The 24,970-nt window shown below is 42.7% G+C and overlaps 1 protein-coding gene and 1 non-coding gene across 2 annotated transcripts; one reads left to right on the top strand and one right to left on the bottom strand.

Annotated features, from left to right (window-relative positions):
* Positions 1 to 4,722: 4,722 nt before the first annotated feature.
* On the bottom strand, positions 4,723 to 17,091 carry LOC119939136 (C-type lectin domain family 7 member A-like). The gene is made up of 7 exons (XM_038758917.1): positions 17,052 to 17,091; positions 13,795 to 13,890; positions 12,111 to 12,206; positions 11,278 to 11,391; positions 10,764 to 10,915; positions 5,747 to 5,853; positions 4,723 to 4,870 (listed from the first exon to the last, which is right to left on the bottom strand). The coding sequence occupies exons 1-7, from the start codon at positions 17,089 to 17,091 to the stop codon at positions 4,723 to 4,725; spliced, it is 753 nt and encodes a 250-aa protein (XP_038614845.1).
* Positions 17,092 to 24,547: 7,456 nt separating this feature from the next.
* On the top strand, positions 24,548 to 24,685 carry LOC119939839. Its single transcript, XR_005454801.1, has one exon. It is a non-coding gene; the product is annotated as a small nucleolar RNA SNORA7 (small nucleolar RNA).
* The last annotated feature ends 285 nt before the right edge of the window (positions 24,686 to 24,970 follow it).

Raw genomic sequence — 24,970 nt, 5'->3', positions numbered from 1 at the left:
GCCCACACAAGGAAATCTTCCCTGGACCAGCTGCCTGATCAGCACAAAGTAGTTTAAGATATCTCTGGATCCCTATGAATAAACTGTATTTTGATGTTGTTGTTGTTTTTATGACATTTGTTGAGTGCTTAAGATATGCCAGGCACTGTACTAAGCACTGGTAGATACAAGATAATCGGGTTGGACACAGTGGTTAAAAAATATAGCTACCGATTCCCCTCTCCTGGAATTGGAATCAAATCAGGGGCTACTAGAATGATTAAGCAGTAGGAGACAGAGTCTCATATTTATTTTTTAAACAGCCCAGCAGTTTGAACATTGTCCATTTTTACATTTCAGTAGCAATACAGAGGCAATACAAATCTCAGAAAGTATTTGCTTCTTGATAGTAACTTTGTCTTTTCAGGCAGAATTGTTTGGGTGAAGTTAAATGCAAAAGCAAATAGTATCTCTCTTTTGATATTTTGATATCTATCTTTTGATATTTTGAGGATTCTGGGCTACTCAGTAGAGAAAGGTAATTGAGCTTTTCTCTTTTCACTTCGAAGAAGGTAAGAGGGACAATCTTGTAGAACATTTAAGGTGGGGACCTGGATTCTAATCTTAGCTCTCTCACTTGCTTACTGTATGCCCTTGGGAAAGTCACTTAACTTCTTTGGGCCTCAGTTACCTTATCTGTAAAATGGGAATTAAGACTGTGAGCCTCCCGTGGGACAACCTGATCACCTTGTAACCTCCCCAGCATTTAGAACAGTGCTTTGCACATAGTAAGCACTTGATAAATGCCATTATTATTATTATTATTATTATTATTATTATTATTATTATTATTATCACTCCAGTGCTTAGAACAATCCTTGGCATAACCTAAGAGCTTAAAAATACTATAGTTATTATTATCAATGCCTGGCTTAAAATAATCAAGCATATAAACATTGTTGTGAAAAGTGAACTGAGAATGTGTTCCGTAAGGTAGAGAGTAGCATTTCTCATTTTGGAGATCACAGGGAAGTGACTGACCATTGCATGCAAAATTGATTCTGCTTCAAAACGTGTGGACAAGCATCAGCTTAGAAAAAAAAAGAACATTTTGAGGGTTACTTTTGTTCCGCAGTTAGGTTTGAGGAGAGGGGAGAAGGAGCATCAAATCTCCCTTATTTTACCTCCATCTTTCAGTGTCTCAAATTCTTTTCCCTCCATCAACCACTAGGAAGGGCCATTTGTTTCAGACACAATTCCAAGCCACATTCCCCTGCTCCTTCTTCCCCGCCAAACACACACTTACTTAGATACGACCATACCCCTCAGTCATCATCATCATCACTACCATCATCTTCTTCATCATCATTCTCGTCCTCATCATTAATTTTGCTTAGTACAGTGCTCTGCACACAGTAAGTGCTCAGTAAATATGATTGAATGAATGAACGAATGATTGGGTGCTACCATGAGCAAAGCACTAGGCTAGGGGCTGTGGGAAGTCAAGAAGAAGGGATGGACCCTTACAAGCTGACCCACCCCTGTTTATATAGACACAGCCACCCACAGACCTGAAGACCATCATAGACCTACGAGCCGTAGACTGCTGCTGGCGGAAACCCAGATAACAGCCTTATTATTATTTCTTCATCCTTTTTGACTCCCATTCCCATTGGTCTTGCCTGTTGTTTCAGACATTTAATTCCCTTCCAAATTCCCCCCAAAACTTGCCCCTAATCACCTGACCATGTACTTTATTGAGAAAATTGAAACCAACAGGTGCGATCTTCCTAAAATCTCCCCTGCTCTTCTCCAGTCCCTCCCACCTCTGTCCCCTTCTTCAACTCCCCCATCTTTCCCAGCAGGATTTCAACAGGAGATCTCCTGCCTTCTCTCAAAATCCATCCCTTGCACCTAAGCCTCCGACCCCATCATTCTACACCACAGTAAGGCACTGGCCCCCTCCCTTCTTTTCTCCCTGACCACCATATTCAACTGATTGCTCTCCAGTAGATTTTTCCCCAGTTTTCAAACATGCTCATGTCTCCCCCATCCTATAAAAAAACTCTCCCTTGCCCCACGGCTCCCTCCAGTAATTGCCCCATCTCCCTCCTACCATTTCTTTCCAGACTCCTAGAGTGAATTGCCTACTCCTACTGCCTCCACTTTCTTTCCTCCTATTTTCTCCTTAACCACCTCCAATCTGGCTTCTGTCCCTTCACTCCAAAGAAACTGCCCTTTCAAAGGTCACACATGATCTCCTTCTTGCTAAATCCAATGACTTCTACTCCATTCTAATGCTCCTTGACCTCTCAGCTGCCTTTTGACACTGTTAACCACCCCCTTCTCCTAGAAATATTATCCAACCTTGGTTTCATTGACATCCTCTCCTGTTCCTGTTCCTCTCTCTTTGGCTGCTTATTCTCTGTCTCTTTCGTAGGTTCCTCCTCTACCTTCCACTTCCTAACTGTGGGAGTCCCTCAAGTTTCAGTTCTGGGTCTCCTTCTATTCTCCACCTATTTGCACTCCCTTAGAGAACTCATTCACTCCCATGGCTTCAACTACTGAACAAAGGGAACAGGTCAGGGTGACACAGAAGGCGATGTGCCTTCAATAACGCTTTGAAAGGGAGGAGAGTATTGGTCTGCTGGATTTGAGGGGAGAGGGTGGGCAAGGGGTTGGCAGCAAGATAGTCAAGACTGAAGCACAGTGAGAAGGTTAGCATTAGAGGAGCAAAGTCTGTTGTAGCAGAGTAGTGAGGTGAAGTAAGAGGGAGAAACATGATTGACTGCTTTAAAGCCAATGGTGAGGAGTTTTTGTTTGATGTGGAGGTGGATGGGCAACCACTGGAATTTCTTGAGGAGTGGGGAAAAATGTCCTAAGTATTTTTGCAGAAACATTATCTGAGCAACAGAATGAAATATGGAGTGGATTGTGGATAGACAGGAGGCTAGGAGGTCAGCAAGGAAGTTGATTCAGTAATCCAGGTGGGATGGCTCAATGGAAAGAGCCCGGGCTTGGGAGTCAGAGGTCATGGGTTCAAATCCCGGCTCCACCAATTGTCAGCTGTGTGACCTTGGGCAAGTCACTTAACTTCTCTGCGCCTCAGTTACCTCATCTGTAAAATAGGGATGAAGACTGTGAGCCCCACCTGGGACAACCTGATCACCTTGTATCCCCCTCCAGCGCTTAGAACAGTGCTTTGCACATAGTAAGTGCTTAACAAATGCCATTATTATTATTATTATTATTATTATTATTATTATTATTATTATTATCATTAGATAAGTGATTGTATTAATGTGGTAGTCAAGGTAGGGTAGCAGAAATTCTTGAATCAGCATGGTAGCAGTTTGGCTGAAAGGGAGGATTTTAGCAATGTTGTGAAGGTAAAACTGGCAGGATTTTGTGACCAACTGAATATGTGGGTGGAATGAGAGAGATAAGTGGAGGATAACACCAAGGCTATGGGCTTGTGAGGTAGGGACGGTAGTGATGTTATTTACAATGATGAGAAAGACAGGGGGTGGACAGGGTGGTGGAATGATAAGGAGTTTAGCTTTGGACAGGTTCAATTTGAGGTGTCAGTGGGGCATCCAAGTAGGTATTTTTTGAAAGCCGGAGGAAATGTGAGATTGTAGGAAAGGAGAGCGGTCAGGGCTGGAATTGTAGATTTGGGAATCATCCAAAGAGAGGTGGTATTGGAAGCCATGGGAGCATGTGAGTTCTCTAAGGGAGTGGGTATAAAGGAAGAATAGAAGGGGACCTAGAACTGAGCCTTCTGGGACTCCTACTGTCAGAGGGTAGGAAGCAGAGGAGGAGCCAGCAAAAGAGACTACGAAGGAGTGGTCAGAGAGCTAGGAGGAGAACCAAGAGAAAGACAATGTCAGTAAATCCAAGGTTGGATACAGTTTCAAGGAGAAAGGGGTCAAAGGTGACTGAGAGGTCTAGGAGGATGAGGATGGAGTAGAGGCTATCAGGGGAGAAGAAGGTCATTAGTTACCTTGGAGAGGGCTGTTTCTGTGGAATGAAGTGGGTGGAAGCCAGATTGGAGGGAGAGAATTGGAAGGTGGGAATTGGAGAGAGCAGGTGTAGACAACTTTCCCAAGACGTTTGGAGAGAAACAGTAAGAGGGAGAATAGGGGCCAAGTGTGCAGCAGTAGATATGAAAGTTAGAGTGTAAGACCAAGTAATATGGCCTAATGGAAAGAGCACTGATCTGAGATTCAGAGATCTGGATTCCAATCTTGGTTCTGCCACTTGCCTACTCTGTGAGCTTGGGTAAGTCACTTAACTTCTCTATGTCTCAGTTACATCATTTACAAAATGATGACAAAATCCATGTTCTCCCCTTTAGGCTGTGAGCCCCATGTAGGACAGGGACACTATCCAATCTGTTTCATAATATCAACTCCAGTGTTTAGGACAGTGTGTGGCATGTAGTAAGAGCTTAATAAAAGTTCCAATTATTATTACCAGCTTTATTATTGGGGGGGGGGGGGGGGTAGCCATGTCTAATTCTCATCCATGAATTAATTCCCAGGACTTTGTAGAGGGTTTTGCACCCACATGGTTAATGAAAGCTCTAAACCATCCCATCTGTTCCGGTTTCTGGATTGAGAGCCTGAATTTAAAATGCCTGGGAGTGAACAGAGGCAACAAGTGTACAGAGATTACAGAGACAAGGAGAAAGTGGCATGTTTTTTTTGGTTCTGGGAACAACCATTCCCAGAAAAGATCGTGTCAGTTTCCATCTTCCTTTCTTCTGATTCTGTTATGCTTCTGCTCACAAACAAAGGGGAATTTCATGCTGCAATCACGAGCTCCTAGTTTTGAGGTTTCCAACACTCCACAGTTGATGGGAGAGGTTAGACTTGGCTCCTGTAGGTTCCTTTGAGTAGGAAGCAGAAAGGTACATGACAGCCTGGTTTTCAAGGTTATCGATACCTTTGGCTTCTTTTCCAAGATTCAGAAGCAGGCAAAACTATAATCTGGAAATACAACTGCTTCCACCCCTACCTGACTCTGTGGGGTCCCCGCCCCTGTTGGATTTGACTTCCCTCTCCACCCCTGCCCTCCCCCGGCCTCCATCCAGTTGGTTTCTCCTGGTTGGGGTTAAGAAATAGAGACAGGAAGAGAATGAAGGGTGACTTCTGAAACTGTCTGTCTGGCCTCTCATAGAGCCAGTACACTGTTCTGGGGGGCGGGGCTGGAGAGCAAGACCATGCCATATATTAAAAAAACACACCAAACTTCATGTCAATAAGAAATAACATAATTTGCTTGTAACCTGCTGAGATTTTTAACTTGTAGAACCAATACAAATTGCAAATGATGGGAAAACAGTGCTATTCATAAAGGACAGGTCACAGCAGCATCGCCATCAACTTGCTGGGGAAAGTTTAGGAGCAAAATTCTCCCCAAATTCTGAAATTGCTTGAACACTTTAATAAACCCTCCATGGCCCTGAAATGCTCCTTGATGCTGGTGGAGTATTAAGCCTGACTGAATCCTGATAATAATTTGAGAAGATATTCAGGGGATGGAGAGTATAACAGAATGAGGAATAGATATGTACATAACTCTCCCTTCTTCCCCGGCCGCCCTAGCCCTCCCAACACACATAAATGCAGGGAAAAGACAGAAAGGCAGAGTGGGAAAAACCACTCTGTGAGCTCTGGCCAGGAAATTCTCTCTGTTTGGCCCAGTCCTGTGAGCTAGACAGGGAGAAATGGACTGAAGAGCTGTGTTCTACTCCAAGACTTACAGATCAGGAGAGAGCGGGGAGCCATCTTCCCATGTCCAGCACCTGAGAACTCTGGCATAGGACAATCCGATCCAGTGAGTATGATACACATTCTTTTTCATAAAATCCTGTAAAGGAATCAGAAGCCATAACCTGTCTGGATCCTGTCCCAACCTTCCAGAATCAAAGTCAATTTCCCCTCTCCAGGAGTGATTCTCTGGATCCTCCAAGACCTCTGGGTGCCTGCCCTTCTCCTTTTGATTTTCTGGAACTACTTTTGGACTTTCACGTCCTTCATAACTCACATATGGCTATGTCATGTCAACCCTAGACCTTTCCTGATATAATTTCATTGAATCAGCTTTAAGCTTGATCTCATTCAAAATAGTCGGCAGTTATCAATATCACCAATATAATAATTCAATTCTTATGAAGAAAATTGCAAAATTGCTCTTCATCATTCTTTTCTACCAGTCAGATCACACCAGTACCTATGCATTTTCCCTTAATGTAGTTCTAGTCAAAGCAAATCTGGCGCAAGGACATGGACTGAATACTGCTCTGTTGAAACAGAACATGGGGAGAGGGTTCTCTTCCTCTTCCTCATCCTATTTTGCAAACTGGTCCTGGGCAACTTATTTCACCTTGCCATGACTCAGTTCCCCTACCTACAAATCAGGGATAGTCATGTTCTCCCAACTCTCTTCCTAAAATTCCCAAAGGGCTCCCTGTCCTGATAATAATAATAATAATAATGGTATTTGTTAAGTTCCTACTAGGTGTGAAGCACTATTCTAAGCGCTGGGTGGGGGGTTACAAGGTGATCAGGTTGTCCCACGTGGGGCTCACAGTCTTAATCCCCATTTTACAGATGAGGGAACTGAGGCACAGAGAAGTGAAGTGACTTGCCCAAAGTTACACAGCTTACAAGTGGCAGAGCCAGGGTTAGAACCCATGATCTCTGACTCCCAAGCCTGGGCTCTTTCCATTGAGCCACGCTGTGCTTCTCTAGCACCGATAGTACCACGTTGGAACAAGCCAAGGGTTTAGGCAGCTGTGGCTGGCTCTTGCTCATGGTGGGTGTTCACCATGGAGTTGAGAAAAAAGACCTCCAAATATTGCAACCAAGAAATATGGGGGTGTTCTGGTCTAGGGGGAAACCTCCTGGGTGGGTCTTCTTATTTATAATCAGGATGCGTGAGTCCCTGGATTTTCCCCGTGGCGGACAAGGGGAGACAGCAGTTCAGTGCCCAGCCTTCTATGCTCCCTTCTGGGCTGACGTCCATGTTTGCTTTAACCTGTTACTGACTCCCTCCTGCATGAATCAATCAATAGATCAATCATACTTATTGCGCACTTAATGTATGTAGAGCACTATGCTAAGCACTTGGGAGGGAGCAGTGTAACGGAACTGGTAGACATATCCCCCCCCCATCCACAGTGAATTTACACACTGGAAGGGGAGCCAGACATTAATATGAATATATTATGGCTATGTACATAAGTGCTGTCGGCAAAGGGAGGGCTGAATAAAGGATGAAAATCCACGTGCAAGGGTAACAGAAAAGGGGCTTACTCTTGGAGGAGATGTGCCTTCAATAAGGCTCTGAAGGTGGGAAGAGTAATAGCCTGTCAGATAAGAAGCCAGAGGGTGTTTCCAGGCCAGAAGCAGGACTTTCATTCATTCATTCATTCATTCATTCATGCATTCAATCGTATTTATTGAGCGCTTACTGTGTGCAGAGCACTGTACTAAGCGCTTGGGAAGTACAAGTTGGCAACATATAGAGACGGTCCCTACCCAACAGTGGGCTCGGTGAGAGACTGACAGAGAGAGAGATGTGATCAGGGCACAGTGAGTAGGTTAGTATGAGAAGCACAAAGAGTGCCCGTTGGGTTGTAATAGGAAAGTGGTGAGGTAGTATCGGAGGGAGCAAGGTGATTGAATGTTTATAAAGCCGATGGTTAGGAGATCCTGTTGGACCTGGAAGTGGAGGGGCGGCCACAGGAGGTTCTTGAGGAGTGGGGAAACATAGAACATTTTCGTAGAAAAATGACCAGGGCAGCAGAAAGAAGTATGGACTGGAGTGGGGAGAAACAGGGGCCAGAAAGATCAGCAAGGAGGTTGATTCAGTAATCAAGGCAGGATTCGGTTAAAGTTTTGGATTAATAATAATAACAATAATAATAATAGTGTCATTTATTAAGCACTTACTATGTGCAAAGCACTGTTCTAAGCGCTGGGGAGGTTACAAGGTGATCAGGTTGTCCCACGGAGGGCTCACAGTCAGTCCCCATTTTACAGGTGAGGTAACTGAGGCACAGAGAAGTGAAGTGACTTGCCCAAAGTCACACAGCTGATTTGAACCCATGACCACTAACTCCAAAGCCTGTGCTCTTTCCCCCTGGCCTGGAATGCCCTCCCTCCACACATCTGCCCAGCTAGCTCTCTTCCTCCTTTCAAAGCCCTACTGAGAGCTCACCTCCTCCAGGAGGCCTTCCCAGACTGAGTCCCCTTCTCTCCCTCCCCATCCCCCCCTTACCTCCTTCCCCTCCCCACAGCACCTGTATATATGTATATATGTTTATACATATTTATTACTCTATTTATTTTATTTGTACATATTTATTCTATTTATTTTATTTTGTTAATATGTTTTGTTTTGTTCTCTGTCTCCCCCTTCTAGACTGTGAGCCCGCTGTTGGGTAGGGACTGTCTCTCTATGTTCTCAACTTGTACTTCCCAAGCGCTTAGTACTGTGCTCTGCACACAGTAAGTGCTCATTAAACACGATTGAATGAATGAATGAATGAGCCCCCTCCTTCCTCTCCCCCTCCTCCCCCTCCCCATCCCCCGCCTTACCTCCTTCCCCTCCCCACAGCACCTGTATATATGTAAATATGTTTGTACATATTTATTACTCTATTTATATATCTGTACATATTTATTCTATTTATTTTATTTTTTAATATGTTTTGCTTTTTTGTCTGTCTCCCCCTTCTATACTGTGAGCCCGCTGTTGGGTAGGGACTGTCTCTCTATGTTGCCAACCTGTACTTCCCAAGCGCTTAGTACAGTGCTCTGCACACAGTAAGCACTCCATAAATATGATTGGATGAATTGAATGAATGAATGAGCCACGTGATAGCAGTTTGGATGGAGCACTTAGCTCTGCACAGTGTTCTGCACATAGTAAGCGCTCAATAAATACGATTGATGATTGATGATGAGAGGAAAAGGTGGATTTTAGGGATGTTGTGAAGGTTGAATGGACAGGCTTTACTGACAGATTGAATATGTGAGTTGAATGAGAGAGATGAGGAAAGGGTTAGGCCAAGGGTATTGATGAGACAGGAAGAATGATTCTGCTGCTTAGAGATAGGAAACTCAGGGGGAGGACATTCGACTCCTCCAACTCTCCCTTTGGGTCGTAGCAACCTAGGGTAAAGGTCAGCTCTGGGCTGACTGAAAGTCCAATACCTCAGGTGGAATATTCCAGGATCTGATTGGCCCACAGTTGAGAGAGCCCCACTCAACTCGTCAATTAGACTAGACTACTGGGACCCTTGAAGTTGTTCTTTGTTTTTTGTCAGGGATCTCCTAGCACATTAAAGACATGAAAACAAGCTGCCTCGCCCAATTGGCCCAAAGAATATTCCTCGAGTAAGAAGCTGCCTTGGTTGGTCACTTAGTTCTTTATTTCACCCAGAGCACTGTAAATACATAGTGATAACTCATTCTCTGGCAGAACGAGTTTTTTTTTATTTTTTGTTGGGTTTTTTTTTTTGCTCAGGGATCTCCTAGCACATTAAAGGCTTGAAAACAAGCTGCCTCGCCCAATTGGCCCAAAGAATATTCCTCGAGTAAGAAGCTGTCTTGGTTGGTCACTTAGTTCTTTATTTCACCCAGAGCACTATAAATACATAGTGATAACTCATTCTCTGGCAGAATTTGTTTTTTTGGTTTTGTTGGGGGTTTTTTTCTCAGGAATCTCCTAACACATTAAAGGCATGAAAACAAGCTGCCTCACCAAGTTGGCCCAAAGAATATTCCTTGAGTAAGAAGCTGTCTTGGTTGGTCACTTAGTTTTTTATTTCACGTGGAGCACTATAAATACACAGTGATAACTCATTCTCTGGCAGAACGAGTATTTTGTTTTTTGTTGGGTTTTTTTGCTCAGGGATCTCCTAGCACATTAAGGGCATGAAAACAAGCTGCCTTGCCCAATTGGCCCAAAGAATATTCCTCGAGTAAGAAGCTGTCTTGGTTGGTCACTTAGTTCTTTATTTCACCTAGAGCACTATAAATACATAGTGATAACATTCCCTGGCCGAACAAGTTTTTTTATTTTTTGTTGGGTTTTTTTGCTCAGGGATCTCCTAGCACATTAAAGGCATGAAAACAAGCTGCCTTGCCCAGTTGGACCAAAGAATATTCTTTGAGTAAGAAGTTGTCTTGGCTGGTCACTTTAGTTCTTTATTTCACCTCGATCACTATAAATATATAGTAATAACTCATTCTCTGGCAGAACAAGAAACTCTGGCAGAGTTTCAAATATTTAGACTTGAAACTCACTGTGGGCTGAGAGCATGTCCTCGAACTCTGTTATAATGTACTCTCCCAAGACTGCACACAGTAAGAACTCCATAAATACCACTGAATGATGGATCGATTGCTAGTCTTTTCTCAGATTTAATGTTGAAACAACATTCAAAACTAACATCTAATTCATTCATTCAAATCATTCACTCAATTGTATTTATTGAGTGCTTACCATGTGTAGAGCACTGTACTAAGCACTTGGGAAATATGATTCAGCAACAGATAGAGACAATCCCTGCCCACAATGTGCTCACAGTTTATAAGGAGGGAGACAAACATCAAAACAAGTAAACAGGCATCAAAAAAATGTGGAATGCTTCACAGATTTGTGTCTCATTCTATCCTATTAATGACACTGAGTTAGATAGCGCATATAAGTGTCTGAAATCCTGAGATTTCCCTTGTAATAGGCAAGTAGAATAAAATTTACATTACCAGTTCATCTCTGTGGTTGATTTTAAGAAGGCTGAAGCCTTTATCTTCACAGAACTTTCTACTCTCATTCCAGGAATAGTACGAAAGATGAAAGCAGTAAATTTTCTCTATATCCACAAACCATTTTTCACAGTATAGTTTGGAAAGATTTCCTGAGAACCAAAAGTCAATTCCCATAATCATTCAGTGGGTTCCTGCTTCGGCAACTCTTTGTTCTTTAGAAACCCACCCCGGCCCATCAGGTGTCATGGCTGCCAATGGACTCTAAAATACTCCATTCTTTCCCCACAGATAGATTGACAAGTAGTGTATATGCGACCCACAGCAGTCAACATCTCAGAAAAATACACATGGATGTGGATGTACCTCCAATCCCAGACAAGGAGAGAGTTTATAGGAGATTGCAAGAAAACTACTAGTATCAATCGATGGTATTTATTGAGCACTTAACGTGTATTATTACTATATTGTGTCAAGCATAGAAACCCGTTATTCTACGCTATCCAATACATACCTGTGTTTTCAATTTCTTCTCTGAGATTTTCTATCTCACTTGTGTAGTTAATTTTTTCTTGGCTCATGTTCCCAATTCCATGCTGTTCCTTGATTTTCTGAGAATCCTGCAGAACTGAAATCATCTTTTAGTCAGAAGAAAGTACTTTATCCGAAATAAAATTAGGATGAACGTGCATCCGTGTGTTTGAATAGTGAGAAACAGGAATTGATTAATGCAGGGGTTCAAAGGGCCTAAATCCAGGGCCCCTGGTTTATAGGGTCCTTCTCAGACCCCCAGAATCAAAACCCTCCTTGACCTTAACAACATAGCTGCTCCCTGAGGCATTATGGAGATGACATTCTTCTTAAAACAGCCACAGCAAGGCAGTCAATTTATCAATCAATTAATCATATTTATTGAGCACTTATTATGTGCAGAGCACTGTACCAAGCACTTGGGAGAGCACAATACAACAGAATTAGCAGACAGGTTCCCTGACCACAATGAGCTTATGGTCTAGAAGGGGTAGTGATTGACACAAATAGGTCTTAATTATTGGTGCTCATCTCTGCCTCACTCCCGGTTCTTCATCTTCTGTAGGACTCTGTTGATTGATTCATTCATTCATTCAATCGTATTTATTGAGCACTTACTGTGTGCAGAGCACTGTACTAAATGTTTGGGAAGTACAAGTTGGACTTAGTTGGGAGAGGTCATTAATCTGATAGTGAATAGAGAGGGGGAAAATCTGTTTGATGTTCAAGAAATTTGATGTGGGGAGAAGATAGATGCTATGTTATTTTCTTGGCTCAGGTCTTGAGGATCAAATCAGGTCTTCAGTACATACTTACATTTGGTAGTCAACACCACAGATATCAGCAGGAGAACCAAACAGAGTATCCCAAAAGTCACTGCCATAAGACATCGTGGAGACCGAACTGTAGATTCTGGCCAAAGGAAAAGGGTGATTGTTTGGGGAAAGGCAGAGGGATAGGGAGTCATGTTAAACTGTCTGGAATCCAGAAAAATGGTCCAGAAACATTAGCCCAATTTTAAGATCATTCAAGAATCTCAAAGCCAAATTGATATGACAGTTCTGACCATCTAAATTCAAGTGTTTCACAGACATCTATGCCTGGGTCTAGCTGTCCGTCAACTGGAAAAACAAAGTTAATTGTCACCATTGCACAGGATAGGCCACTGAGGCAAGGAGAGACCTAAGGGACTTTCCCTACTTTTACATCCATTCCAGGGTTCCCCATCTTCTCTGGAAATCCATTCCCTGATCTTGACCTAGAATGATGGTAAAGAGAAAGAGCACCCCATTAAGGCAGCATGGTGTAGTGGATAAACAGACACATTCCCTGCCTACAACAAGCTAAGAGTGCAATACAGATAAATAAATTACAGATATGCACATTAGTGCTTTGGGGCTGGGAGAGGGAATGGATAAAGGGAGCAAGTCAGGGCAATGCAGAAGGGATTGGGAGAAGACAAAAGTGGGGGCTTAGTCAGGGAAGGTCCCTTGGAGGAGATGAACCTTCAAATAATGTTGTCAGTGGATGAGGGTAATTGTCAGTCAAATTTCAAGAGAGAGGACATTCCAGGCCAGAGAGAGGATGTGGGTGAGGGGTCGGCGACCAGATAGACAAGATGGAGGTGCAGTGAGAAGGCTAGCATTAGAGGATTAAAATGTGTGGGCTAGATGGTATTAGGAGAGTAGCAAAGTGAGGTAGGAGGGGGCAAGGTGATTGCTCTAAAGCCAATGGTGAGGAGTTTTTCTTTGATTTGGAGGTGGATGGGCAACCACTGGAGTTTCTTGAGGAGTGGAGAAACATGATCTGAATGTTTCTGTAGAAAAATGATCTTTGCAGCCAAGTGAAGTATGGACTAGAGTCGGGAGAGACATGTAGCTGGGAGGTCAGCAAGGAGGCCGATAATAATTATAATAATAATTAATCATGGTATTTTTCAGGGTTAATAGTAATTAGTAGTAGTATTATGTACCAAGCACCGTTTCAAGTGCTGGGGTACATACATACAAGGTAATCAGTTCCTGTCCCACACAGGGCTCACAGTCTTAAATTCCCGTTTTATAGTTGAGGTAACTGAGGCAAAGAGAAGTCAAATGACTTGCCCGAGGTCCCACAACAGACAAGTGGCAGAGCCAGGATTAGAACCCATGTCCTCTGATTCCCAAGCCTGTGCTCCTGCCACTAGGCCGTGCTGCTTCTCTAACATAGTAAGCACTTAATAAATGCCATTATTCAAGTGCTTAGTACAGTGCTCTGCACACAGTAAGCGCTCAATAAATACGATTGAATGAATGCAGTAGTTAAGGCAGGAGAGACAAAGTGATTGTACCAATATGGTAGCAGTTTGGATGGAGAGGAAAGGGCAGATTTTAGCGATGTTGTCAAGTTGGAACCTACAATATTTAGTGGTGGATTGAATATGTGGGTTGAATGAGAGAGAGGAGTCAAGGATAACACCATTATTATTGTTGTGTTTTGGAGATTTGGGAATGGATCCTACCTTTGTTCTTGGAGTTTTCAGGCCTTTGCTTGTTTTGTTTCTGGGAACCAGGGGAACATTTCACATTTGCGTAAATTTCTTCCTCTTTGTTCTTCCCTGAGGAGGTATGGAATAACGATGTCCATTAGTGCTGTAAGGTGGATTATGGGGTGATGCAGTCTATAAAAGTGTTGTCCTAAAATGAAAGATAAGCTTACATATTCTGTGGGAGCAGGATAGAATAATGGGCTGAAACGAAAATCACTCTATTGATGGAATAAACTTCTATAAGGATAAGAAATTACTCTCTTAAATGTTTTCCTTTGTCAAATACTCTTCCTGCTAAAAGACATGAAAACCGAGCCATGAAACCAAAATAATTCCTTCATATTTGAACAGGACACCACTGACTGCCAAATTCACCTACCAAATTCACTTAAATGTGCCTGAAAAGTCCCAGCTACATTGTGAGCACAAAAAGGCTGACCTTTGTTGTGTTGTGTTGTGTTGTGTTGGCACCGTGTTCTCTTTTGTTTCCTTGTCTCTGATTCCTTAAGAAGACTTTGCTCTAAGACAGCCACTCCCTTCATGATGGCATTGTGACATGCAGATCTATTCTCACCAATTGACTCCCAAGTTTCAGCTGAGATGCAGAATTGTCTCAGACTTGGTTTTACCCTGCCCTTAAAACATTTCATCTGCCCTTCTTGGTTAGGGGTTGTCTGTTTCAGCTCTCCATACAGTGGTTTTTTGGGAATCCTACTATTGCTGATTTCCATTCTCATTCTCCAACTGATGACCCTAGAACTGCCTCCAGAGCAGAATTGCTTTAGCACAAACTTTAATGCAAATACCTCAAGAAGAACCCTGGACAAGGCACTTTTCTGTGCTTCGGTTCCCTCGTCTGCAATGGGGATGCAGTGCCCGTGCTCCCTCCTACTTAGACTGTGAAACCCATGTGGGATCTGATTATCTTGTACCTACCCCGCTGCTTAATAGAGTGCTTGGCACATAGTAAGCGATTACCAAAACTATCATTATTATAATTAATTATTATTAATAATTAGTATCATCATTATCATTGCTAATGAAACATAGCTTGGAAGGGAAAGAATAATTCTAACATCTGTGTCACCCTGACTTGCTCCCTTTATTCATTCCCCCTTCCCAGAGCCACAGCACTTACGTACATATCTATAATTCATTTATTTGTATTGATGTCATTCATTCATTCATTCAATCATGTTTATTGAGTGCTTACTGTGTGCAGAGCACTGTACTATGCGCTTGGGAAGTACAAGTTGGCAACATATAGAGACGGTCCCTACCCAACAGTGGGCTCGCAGTCTAGAAGACTGTCCATCTCCCATCTCTAGACTAAAGCTCACAGTGGGCAGGGAATGCATCTCTATATTGGTCTCTCAAGTGCTTAGTACAATGCTCTGCACACAGTAAGCCCTCAATAAATTCAATTGACTGACTGACTGACTAACATTTGGATAGCTACATCATGTCTCCAAAATCTAACAAGCAGCGTGGCTCAGTTTAAAGAGCACGGGCTCTGGAGTCAGAGGTTGTGGATTCAAAACCCGGCTCTGCCAATTGTCAGCTGTGTGACTTTGGGCAAGTCACTTAGCTTCTCTGGGCCTCAGTTACCTATTTTGTAAAATGGGGATTAAGACTGTGAGCTTCCCGTGGGACAACCTGATCACCTTGTAACCTCCCCAGTGCTTAGAACAGTGCTTTGCACATAGTAAGTGCTTAATAAGTGCCATCATTATTATTATTATTATTAACAAGCTGATCATATGTGAGATTTCAATGCCTAAATGAATAGTGATGACAAAACATGGGAAAAGATCAATAGACTTCAACAGGTGTCTGTGCGAACATCCATTTCTAATCACCAACACAACTTCTTTTTCCCAAGTAAGAGAAACATTTCATGGATTTGTCTGAGGTTCAAGTAATGGCATCTCATAAATTTATCATTGTCCACCAATTGATCAATCAACCAAAATTATTTAGTGCTTACTATGTACAGAACACTGTCTTGGGGGAGCATAATAGAGCACATAATACCTGCCTTTGAGAAGTTTACAGTTAGGAGGGAAACTTAAAATCAAGCACTTCAAGGAAATACAGATCACTGCAGCTCTTTGTAAGTGTTCTGTGGCAGAGAGCTGCTTTTAGCATCTCAGCAGTGATTTGCATGCTAGTAAATTTGATCTGTATGTTTAAGGCTTTTGTAGGGCCAGTGGTCCACTGGCTGTCAATTCACATACTCTAAACCTTAATAATAATAATGATAATGGCATTTATTAATCACTTACTATGTGCAAAACACTGTTCTAAGCGCTAGGAAGGTTATGAGGTGTTGAGGTTGTCCCACGGTGGGCTCACAGTCTTCATCCCCATTTTACAGATGAGGGAACTGAGGCCCAGAGAAGTGAAGTGACTTGCCCAAAGTCACACAGCTGACAATTGGCGGAGCCAGGATTTGAACCCATGACCTCTGACTCCAAAGCCCAGGCTCTTTCCACTGAGCCACGCTGCTTCTCTATTGGTAAAATAAATGCATCGAAAAGTGACATCCATACTATTAGGAAATCTAGGTATCAATGTCCTGGAATATCAAGATACATTTAAAATACACAGGGACAATACCACAGCACTCCTTCTGAGGACTTATTTCTACACCCAACTAACTAAGCAGTAGCATGTCTTAACGGATAGACCACGGGCCTTGGAGTCAGAAGGACCAGAGTTTTAATCCCAGGTCTGCCACTTGTCTGCTGTGTGACCTGGGGCAAGACACAACAACTCTCTGCCTCAGTTCCCTCATCTGGAAAATGGGGAGTACAACCGTGAGCCCTATGTTAGACAGGGACCGTGTCCAACCCAATTACCTGATATCTCCCCAGCACTTAGTATGGTGCCTGGCACTCGTAAGCATTTAACAAATATCACTATTATTATTATTATTATTATTCATTCAATCGCATTTATTGAGCACTTACTGTGTGCAGAGCATTAGTTCATTCAGGCATTTATTCAATAGCATTTATTGACCACTTATCACGTGCAGAGCACTGCATTAAGCACTTGGGAGAGTACAATTTAACAATAAACACATTCTCCAGCCATCCCTTCTAAGCCCTCTCTTGAACAATATAAAAGACAGGATCCTAGAGTCCTATTTTCTTATTGGCCTGTCAAGAAAAGCAAGATATTTTCAGTTAATACAAGGATAAATTTAAGAATCATTACAGCAATACCTGCACTTGAATACGCACGTCCTTTTTGAGAGAGCAACATTCTGGTCCTCGAGAAGATCTGGATATGTTCTCTTCATCAGCATATGACTGTCATGTGCGTGTATGTATGTGTGAATGTGTCTAGACAAAGTTGAGCAGATAACAATCTATTCAAAATGTGATGAGTGAGGCCCCAAACAGATCTCGTGATGCCCTTACAGAAACCACAGAGGAAATTGTCATGATCGGGTAATTTTGCTTAATGTTGTATTGCCGGGTTTACGGATGGTCTAGTGGATAGAGTACAGGCCTAGAAGACAGAAGGACCTGGGTTCTAATCCCAGCTCTGCCACTTGTCTGCTGTGTGATCTTGGAAAAATCACTTAACTTCTCTGTGCTTCAGCTCCCTCATCTGTAAAATGGGGATTAAGACTGTAAGACCCTTGTGGGACAGGGACTTTGTACAGCCTGATTAACTTATATCTACCGCAGTACTTAATACAGTGCCTGGCACATAGTAAGCACTTAATAAATGCCATTAATAAAACCAACAACCCTAAAAGCAACACCTTGAAAAGCCAAAAAATATATTTATTGAGTGCCTGCTAAGTGCAATGCACAGTTTTAAGCATTTGGGGAGGTACAAAAGAGACCGGAGACATATTACCTCCCCACAAGGTACATACATTCTAATGGGAGAGACAGAAATTAAAGTATTTTCAAATAGGAGAATCAGAATAAATAATTCAGTGTCAGTCCACGTAACTGGGGCCCTTCTGGTTAATAAGGCAATATTTTTTACCAAATTCCTTGCTTCTGCCCAGATACATGTTTCAGCATTTAGTACAGTGCTCTGCACGCAGTAAGCGCTTGATAAATACGATTGAATGAATATACAACTCATTTTGTATAGAATTTGACATCAGAGTTAGGGACCATTCTTCCAACAATACATAGCTGTCAAAATGTGTTGTCCGAAGAAATGGTTGGGTGTTGGTGAGTGGCACCTGGAGCCAGGTGAGTACTATAAAGTGAGGTTTCTTTAATGTGGGACTGATTAAGAAAATAATCCCTGCCTTACAGAAGAATCTGCTAAGGGAAACTGATGAAATGACCCAAAATGGCAACCAGAAATTAATTAGGGGAAGCTTCCTGCGAGAGGAGGAAACTGAGGAGGGCTATGAAGGCAGGGAGACCGGTGGCCTGGGGGATTGGAGAAGATTCCAGGCTGATCAAGAATGGTGGCAGGTTTGTCAGGGTTGCAGTGACTTTCCTAATGTTCTGAGCTGTACATGGAGTGAAAGCACACTCGAGTGAGGTTATTGGGGCAGAGCTTGCTGCATGGTTTCCGCCAGAGCTCCCACAGCTGCTACTGCTGCTGAGTTGAGGCAAAACATGTCTTCCTTTCATCTCCCCACCACCTCAAAAGTGGTTGTATCCATGGGAGCTAACTTTCTAGAGGTGGATTTGAGAGTAAACTTCTTAAGGGTAGAGATGTTGTTGGTTATACTTACTGCACTCTCCCAAGTACTCAATACATTCTCTTTACTCAGAAAGCACTCAACAAATATGATTAATTGTTCTCCTGGTGGAGCTTAGGTGGTGGGAGTCCCTTCCCTTTGTTCATTCAGTTTTCCCCATGTACTTGGTATTCACCCTATCCTCATTATTTATGGACATATCTTTCATTCATTTATTTACGTCAATGTCTGTCTCTCCCTCTAGATGGTTCATTCATTCATTCATTCATTCAATCGTATTTATTGAGTGCTTACTGTGTGCAGAGCACTATACTAAGCGCTTGGGAAGTACAAGTCGGCAACATATAGAGACGATCCCTAACCAACAACAGGCTCAAAGTCTGGAAGGGGGAGACAGATAACAAAACAAAACATGTAGACAGGTGTCAAAATCGTCAGAACAAATAGAATTATAGTTATATGCACATCATTAACAAAATTAATAGAACAGTAAATATGTACAAGTAAAGTAATAAATGAGCTCCTTATGGGTAGGGAATGTGTCTGCCAAACTGTTGCATTGTACTTTCCAAAGTCGTTAATACAGCTTTCTGCACACATTAAGAGCCCAATAAATACCACTGATTGATTGATTGGATGCTTAACAGTAGACAGAAAGGAGTGGCTATCTTAGCCTGAGATGTTGTAATCTCCAGACACTCCTCGAGTTTTGATTCCAATAATTGAATGCTGAACTAAAGCTCCCATTACACTCAGAAAGTTCAGGGCTGTATATCTGGGGCTTTGCACACAGTAAGTGCTTAGTAAATGATGGCATTTTTATTCAGTGCTTACTATGTGCAAAGCATTGTTCTTAGCACTGGGGGAGATACAAGGTGATCAGGTTGTCCCACGGGGGGCTCACAGTCAATCCCCATTTTACAGATGAGGTAACTGAGGCACAGAGAAGTTAAGTGACTTGCCCAAAGTCACACAGCTGACAATTGGTGAAGCCGGGATTTGAACCCCTGATCACAGACTCCAAAGCCCGGGCTCTATCCACTGAGCCACGCTGCTTCTCATAAATATCACTGATGGAATGACTGGGGCCAAGCAATAAATCCTGATTTTACAATTGTTTTCTTCTTCCTTCCTCCCTTGTTCCACCTCACTAATAACCCCCAAATCTAGTAAATCTAGTAAATACAAACAAGAGACCCCACAGGGGGTATAATTCTCTTATGAGTGTGCTGGCATTTACAGTATGTGTGGTCTTCCCCTGAATCCTCCCTGCTTAATGAGGTGGGAAAGCAGACATCTCCATCTTGTTCTTTTGAGGGACAGGGACCTGGAATCAGATTAATGACCTGTAAACTTATTTCCCTTGTTTTTCATTCCTCCTATTCTGCCATTCCTTCATTTTCCCCACAGTGCAGTTAGTACCTCAGTATCAGCAGAGGTTTCCTCATAAAGATGTTGTTGGAGCTATCATCCTTTCAAAAGAATTGTCAATAACTTTAATACATTTTGTACTCTCTGTCAAACGAAGAATATTCAGGAAGGTCTTTTCTCAATGAGAAAGGAATCTGGAATCCAGCTAAAGGATGGGAGGGACACTGCTGAGAAATATAGTCTAGAATGAGGCCATTCAATCTTGCCCAGGATGCTAGGGCCGACAAAAATACTCCTAAAGCAGAGTATTTCACAAGCACTCCTGATTGCTTGGGAATGACCATCATTATTGTTTCTAAAATAACTTTTGGGTCTGTGGTCATGGTATTATCAATGGAGAAAACCCTAATCATTAAATTTCTCAGGAGAAATAGGCTGAGTCTTCATCAGTTTGCTCAACAGTCACGATCGTGACACCCAACCTATTCCAAAGAAACCAAAGCAGCCAAGGAGCCGGCAGATGGACATCCAGCTAACTTTGTCATAGACATGCAACAGTGGAAGCAAATTCACTGAAAAAATGGCCTGGGTAGCTTCGAAGGTGATCCTGAAACTTACAGGATGGAAATGGCAAACGTGCCAGCTCTCATCACTGACTACTGCTCCTTCTATCATGGGATCAAATTCAGTGAGAGATGTGCTTGTGACTGGATGAAATTTTGTGGAGGAATGGTAGCCCATTCGGTGAGTAGTCATTAGAGATGGTGGGGGTAGAGATTGTTTGGCGGTCAAGAGATGATGAGATTGAGTGTGTGCTCAGGTTGGTGAGTGGGTGAGGTGGGGTGAAGCAGGAGGTCAGTAGAATTTAGGAGTGATAGAAGTCGGGGACTGGAAGTGTCATCAGGAACATCTATGTTGAAATTGAAGCCGCCGGCATAGGGGATAGAGGACAGATCTGGAAGTAAGAAGGTCATGCATTCTAATTCATTCATTCATTCAATTGTATTAATTGAGTGCTTACTGTATGCAGAGCATTGCACTAAGTGCTTTGGAAGTACAAAGCAACAACATATAGAGACTATCCCTACCTAACAACAGGCTCATAGTCTAGAAGGGGGAGACAAACAACAAAACAAAAAAAGTAGAAAGCCTCAATACCATCAGAATAAATAGAATTATAGCTATTTACACATCATTAATAAAATAAATAGAGTAATAAATATGTACAAATATACACAAGCACTGTGAGGAGGGGAAGGGGTAGGGCACAGGGAGGGAAGTGGGGTGATAGGAAGGGGAGGAGGAGAGGAAAAAGGGGGGCTCAGTCTAGGAAGGCCTCCTAGAGGAGATGAGCTCTCAGTAGGGCTTTGAAGGGAGGAAGAGAGCTGGCTTGGCAGATGTGTGGAGGGAGGGCATTCCAGGCCAGAGGTAGGACATGGGCCAGGGGTCAATGGGGGGACAGGCAAGAATGAGGCACAATGAGGAGGTTAGCGGCAGAGGAACGGAGTGTGCGGGCTGGGCTGAAGAAGGAGAGAAGGGAAATGAGGTAGTGCCGACTAGGTGATGGAGAGCTTTGAAGCCAAGAGTGAAGAGTTTTTGCTTGATTTGAAGGTTGATAGGCAACCAGTGGAGATTTTTGAGGAGGGGAGTGACATGCATTTATTGAGTGCTTACTGTGTGCATAGCACTATAATAAGCACTTGGGAGAGTACAATATAACAATAAACAGACACATTCCCTGCCCACAACAAGCTTACAGTCTAGAGGGGAAGACAGACATTAATATAAATAAATACATTATAGATCTGTACATAATACTTTTCTGCCCCCTCCTCATATTTTGTCTGTCACTATAAATCCTATTATTTTACCATCCAGAACATTTCCAGAAACCAACCCTTTCTCTCCATCCAAACTGCTGGTTCATATCCTGCTTTGCCTATTGCGTCAACCCCTTCTCAGACCTCCCTAGCTCCAGTCTCTCCTCTCTCCATTCTATACTTCACTCTGCTGCCTAGATCATTTTCTAGAGCATCATTCTGTAAATGCTTCCACACTTCTCAAAGACCTCCAGTTCATTCATTCATCCATTCAATTGTGTTTATTGAGTGCTTTACTGTGTGCAGAGCACCGTATTAAGCACTTGGGAAGTACAAGTTGGCAACATATAAAGACGGTCCCTACCCAACAACGGGCTTACAGTCTAGAAGGGGGAACTCCAGTGGTTTCTCATGCTTTTCTTCATCAAGAAAAGCATCTTGACGATCAGTTCTAAGGTTCTCAATCGGTGCCTTTCCCCTTACCTTAACCTCTCTCCTCTGTCATTACATCCCAGCTCACGTTTCACTCCGCTACAGCCGACCTACTCACTATTCCTCATTCTTATCTCTCCAGTTGCCGACCTCTTGCTCACCCTCTCCCATCGACGTGGAACTCCTTCCCCTTTCACATCTTGTCCGACCCTACTGAAATCATATTTCCTCCAGGAGGCTTTCCTTCATTAATACATCCTTCCCCATCCTACTTCTTTGGCTTCTCTCTATCTGTCATTTATTTTAGTGTCAGTTTTTCTTGATAAATTACAAACTCCTTAAGGGCAGTGATCATGGCTTCTACATTTTTTTACTCTGACAAGTGCTCTGCACACAGTAAGCACTCAATGTATATGATTGAATGAATGAATGAATACAGTGCTCAGCATAGAGTAAGTGCTTAATAAATAATAATAACATTAATGATGGCATTTGTTATGTGTTTACTATATGCCAAGCACTGTTCTAAGCACTGGAGTAGATACAAGGTACCCAGATTGTCCCACGTGGGGCTCACAGTCTTAACCTCCATTTTACAGATGAGGTAACTGAGGCACCGAGAAGTTAAGTGACTCGCCCAAGTTCACACAGCAGACAAGTGGTGGAGCCGGGATTAGAACCCATGACCCCTGACTTCCATGCCTGTGCTCTTTCCACCACTAAGCCATGCTGCTTCTGGGAGCTTAAATACTACTGATTGATAAATGGCTAATATTTGCTGTTGAGATTCCATAATTTGATACGTGGGCCATGTGTGGAACTCCTTTTGCAACGACTTCAGAGATTCTCACAGAGTTGCATTGGACATATCACGGATGGCCCTAAATACAGATCTTATTCATACATTCACATTCACATTCACATTATTAATTCATTCCCAACTTGCCCAGTGAAATGTAGATTAAAAAATCAAGCGAAACAGGTCAGCACTGCCAGAGTGCATGGTGAGAATATCTGTTATAACCCTGGAGAATCTTGGTTTGCAGAACATGCCTTAAAATTTCTAAAATCCCAAGTACTATCTATGAATATTAGACAATCAGCATATAGAGATACACTGAAACTGGAGATAGTAGGCTCCCACTGAATTTTACTCCAGTGATTTTCTGAAGAAACCACTGTGCTGAATACACAGGGAAGTTTAAGGAGTTAAGTAGAAAATACCAGTTTTATAAGCAGATTTGGATGCTACCTAATGGTCAGAATTACTGGGATTTAGGCTAGTAAGAGTTTGGGTATTACATCAAAAACCAGAGATTTTTTAGCCTGATGATTAGAAAAATAGTAATTTCTGCTGCCTGATTCACAAAGAAAAATGCCTTATTATTTTTCTGTAAACTTGAGACTTTCCCAAGGAGATTGAAACAATATACAGCCAATTCAAGTCAATCTCTAGGGAGGAAGCAAAATAATTCTGAATCTTATCCCGGTATTCATATTCATTTTATGTTTATTAGGAAAATGGGCCCCATTTGCCCCCAAAGCCTTTTCAGTCCAATAGCCAGCAACTCCTGCAACTCACAGTGCAAGTCATTTCTACTAGCAGAACTTCTCACCAACCTGGAGAGAGACCCATGCTATTCCACGTCAAATCTACATCCTCCCTCTCTTCCTGAAAAGATGATGCCAGATAAACTCTCTTTCTTCTGGCACAATCTGTCCCCCCACCCCAAAACTAATCAACAACAGTGAGCTGTTCTGTTATAGAATTTGGAATGAGCATTGACTGGTGATACCTGTCATGGGCATCTGGGCATTTACTGGCAGGTGGTGCTTATCAGAACCTGGAAGTCTTTCCAAGTCTGATATCTCTGACCCTGGAGACGGGATCATGTCCCTGATTCTCTCGATGGTTAACAAAAAAGGCAAATGAGCAGAGAAAGCGGGTGAAAGAATGATCTCTCTGAGAGTTTCCGGGCAAGCCCCACACACGAAATTCCCACTCAGGTAACTAACCAATTTCTTTCCCCAGCAAAAGACGTATAGGAACAAGGATCTGGCTCACCAGATCAAGTAGGCTTGTTCCCAGGCATCAGATCAAGCTGAATCTGGGCCTTTAATTGATTCTATTTTGCATAATTTGTGGCATTCAGTCCTTCCTAAGAAGGGAAAATGAGTGATTCCGTTCAAATGAGAAGCAGCTTGGCCTAGTGGATAAAGCCCAGGCTTGGGAGTCAAAGGGCCTTGTTTCTAATTCTGGCTCTGCCACTTGTCTGCTGTGTGACCTTGGGCAAATAACTGAACTTCTCTGTGCCTCAGTTACCTCATCTGTATAATGGGGATTAAAATTATGAGCCACATGAAGGACAGGGACTTTGTTCAACCTGATTAGCTTGTATCTACCCCAGCTCTATGCCTCTCAGGGTGGCACTGGGAAAGTTTCCAGTACTCTACCAGTCTTGACTATGGGAGGGAGAGTTAAGCAGAGGAATATCCATTCCATTCCTAGCTTGGGCAGTGGCTAGCGAGTGGAAGGCAATCTGCTACAAGTCAAAACTCACCTGTGCTGGGCAGCAGCAGCACAGGAGAGAGCCTAAGGCGGAGATTCAAGTTTACTGTACAGAAGGAGGCAATGGTAAACCATTTCCATATTTTTACCTAGAAAATTCTATGGATACACTACCAGAACAATTGCAGATGGAGGTGGGGCATTCTGAGAGAGATGTGTCCATGGTTTCGCTATGGGTCAGAGATGACTCTGTGGCATAAGACAAGAGAAGACCCCAGCACTTAGTACTGTGCGGGGCAAATAGAAATCACGTAACAAATACCATAA

Source organism: Tachyglossus aculeatus, chromosome 17 (assembly GCF_015852505.1).
Source record: "Tachyglossus aculeatus isolate mTacAcu1 chromosome 17, mTacAcu1.pri, whole genome shotgun sequence".
Classification (NCBI taxonomy): Eukaryota; Metazoa; Chordata; class Mammalia; order Monotremata; family Tachyglossidae; genus Tachyglossus; species Tachyglossus aculeatus.
This window is presented reverse-complemented; position numbering and strand designations above follow the sequence as displayed.

What these genes read in the sequence shown, in the direction of transcription:
- LOC119939136 (XM_038758917.1), bottom strand. Translation starts at nt 17,091, where the DNA reads ATGTTGCTCTCTCAAAAAGGACGTGCGTATTCAAGTGCAG. An exon ending in AGAAGAAATTGAAAACACAG is followed by an intron (nt 10,916 to 11,277) that starts GTATGTATTGGA and finishes TTTGGTTCTCAG; the next exon opens with GAAATCTTTCCAAACTATAC. An exon ending in TCCCCGCTCTCTCCTGATCT is followed by an intron (nt 4,871 to 5,746) that starts GTAAGTCTTGGA and finishes TCCTACTCAAAG; the next exon opens with GAACCTACAGGAGCCAAGTC.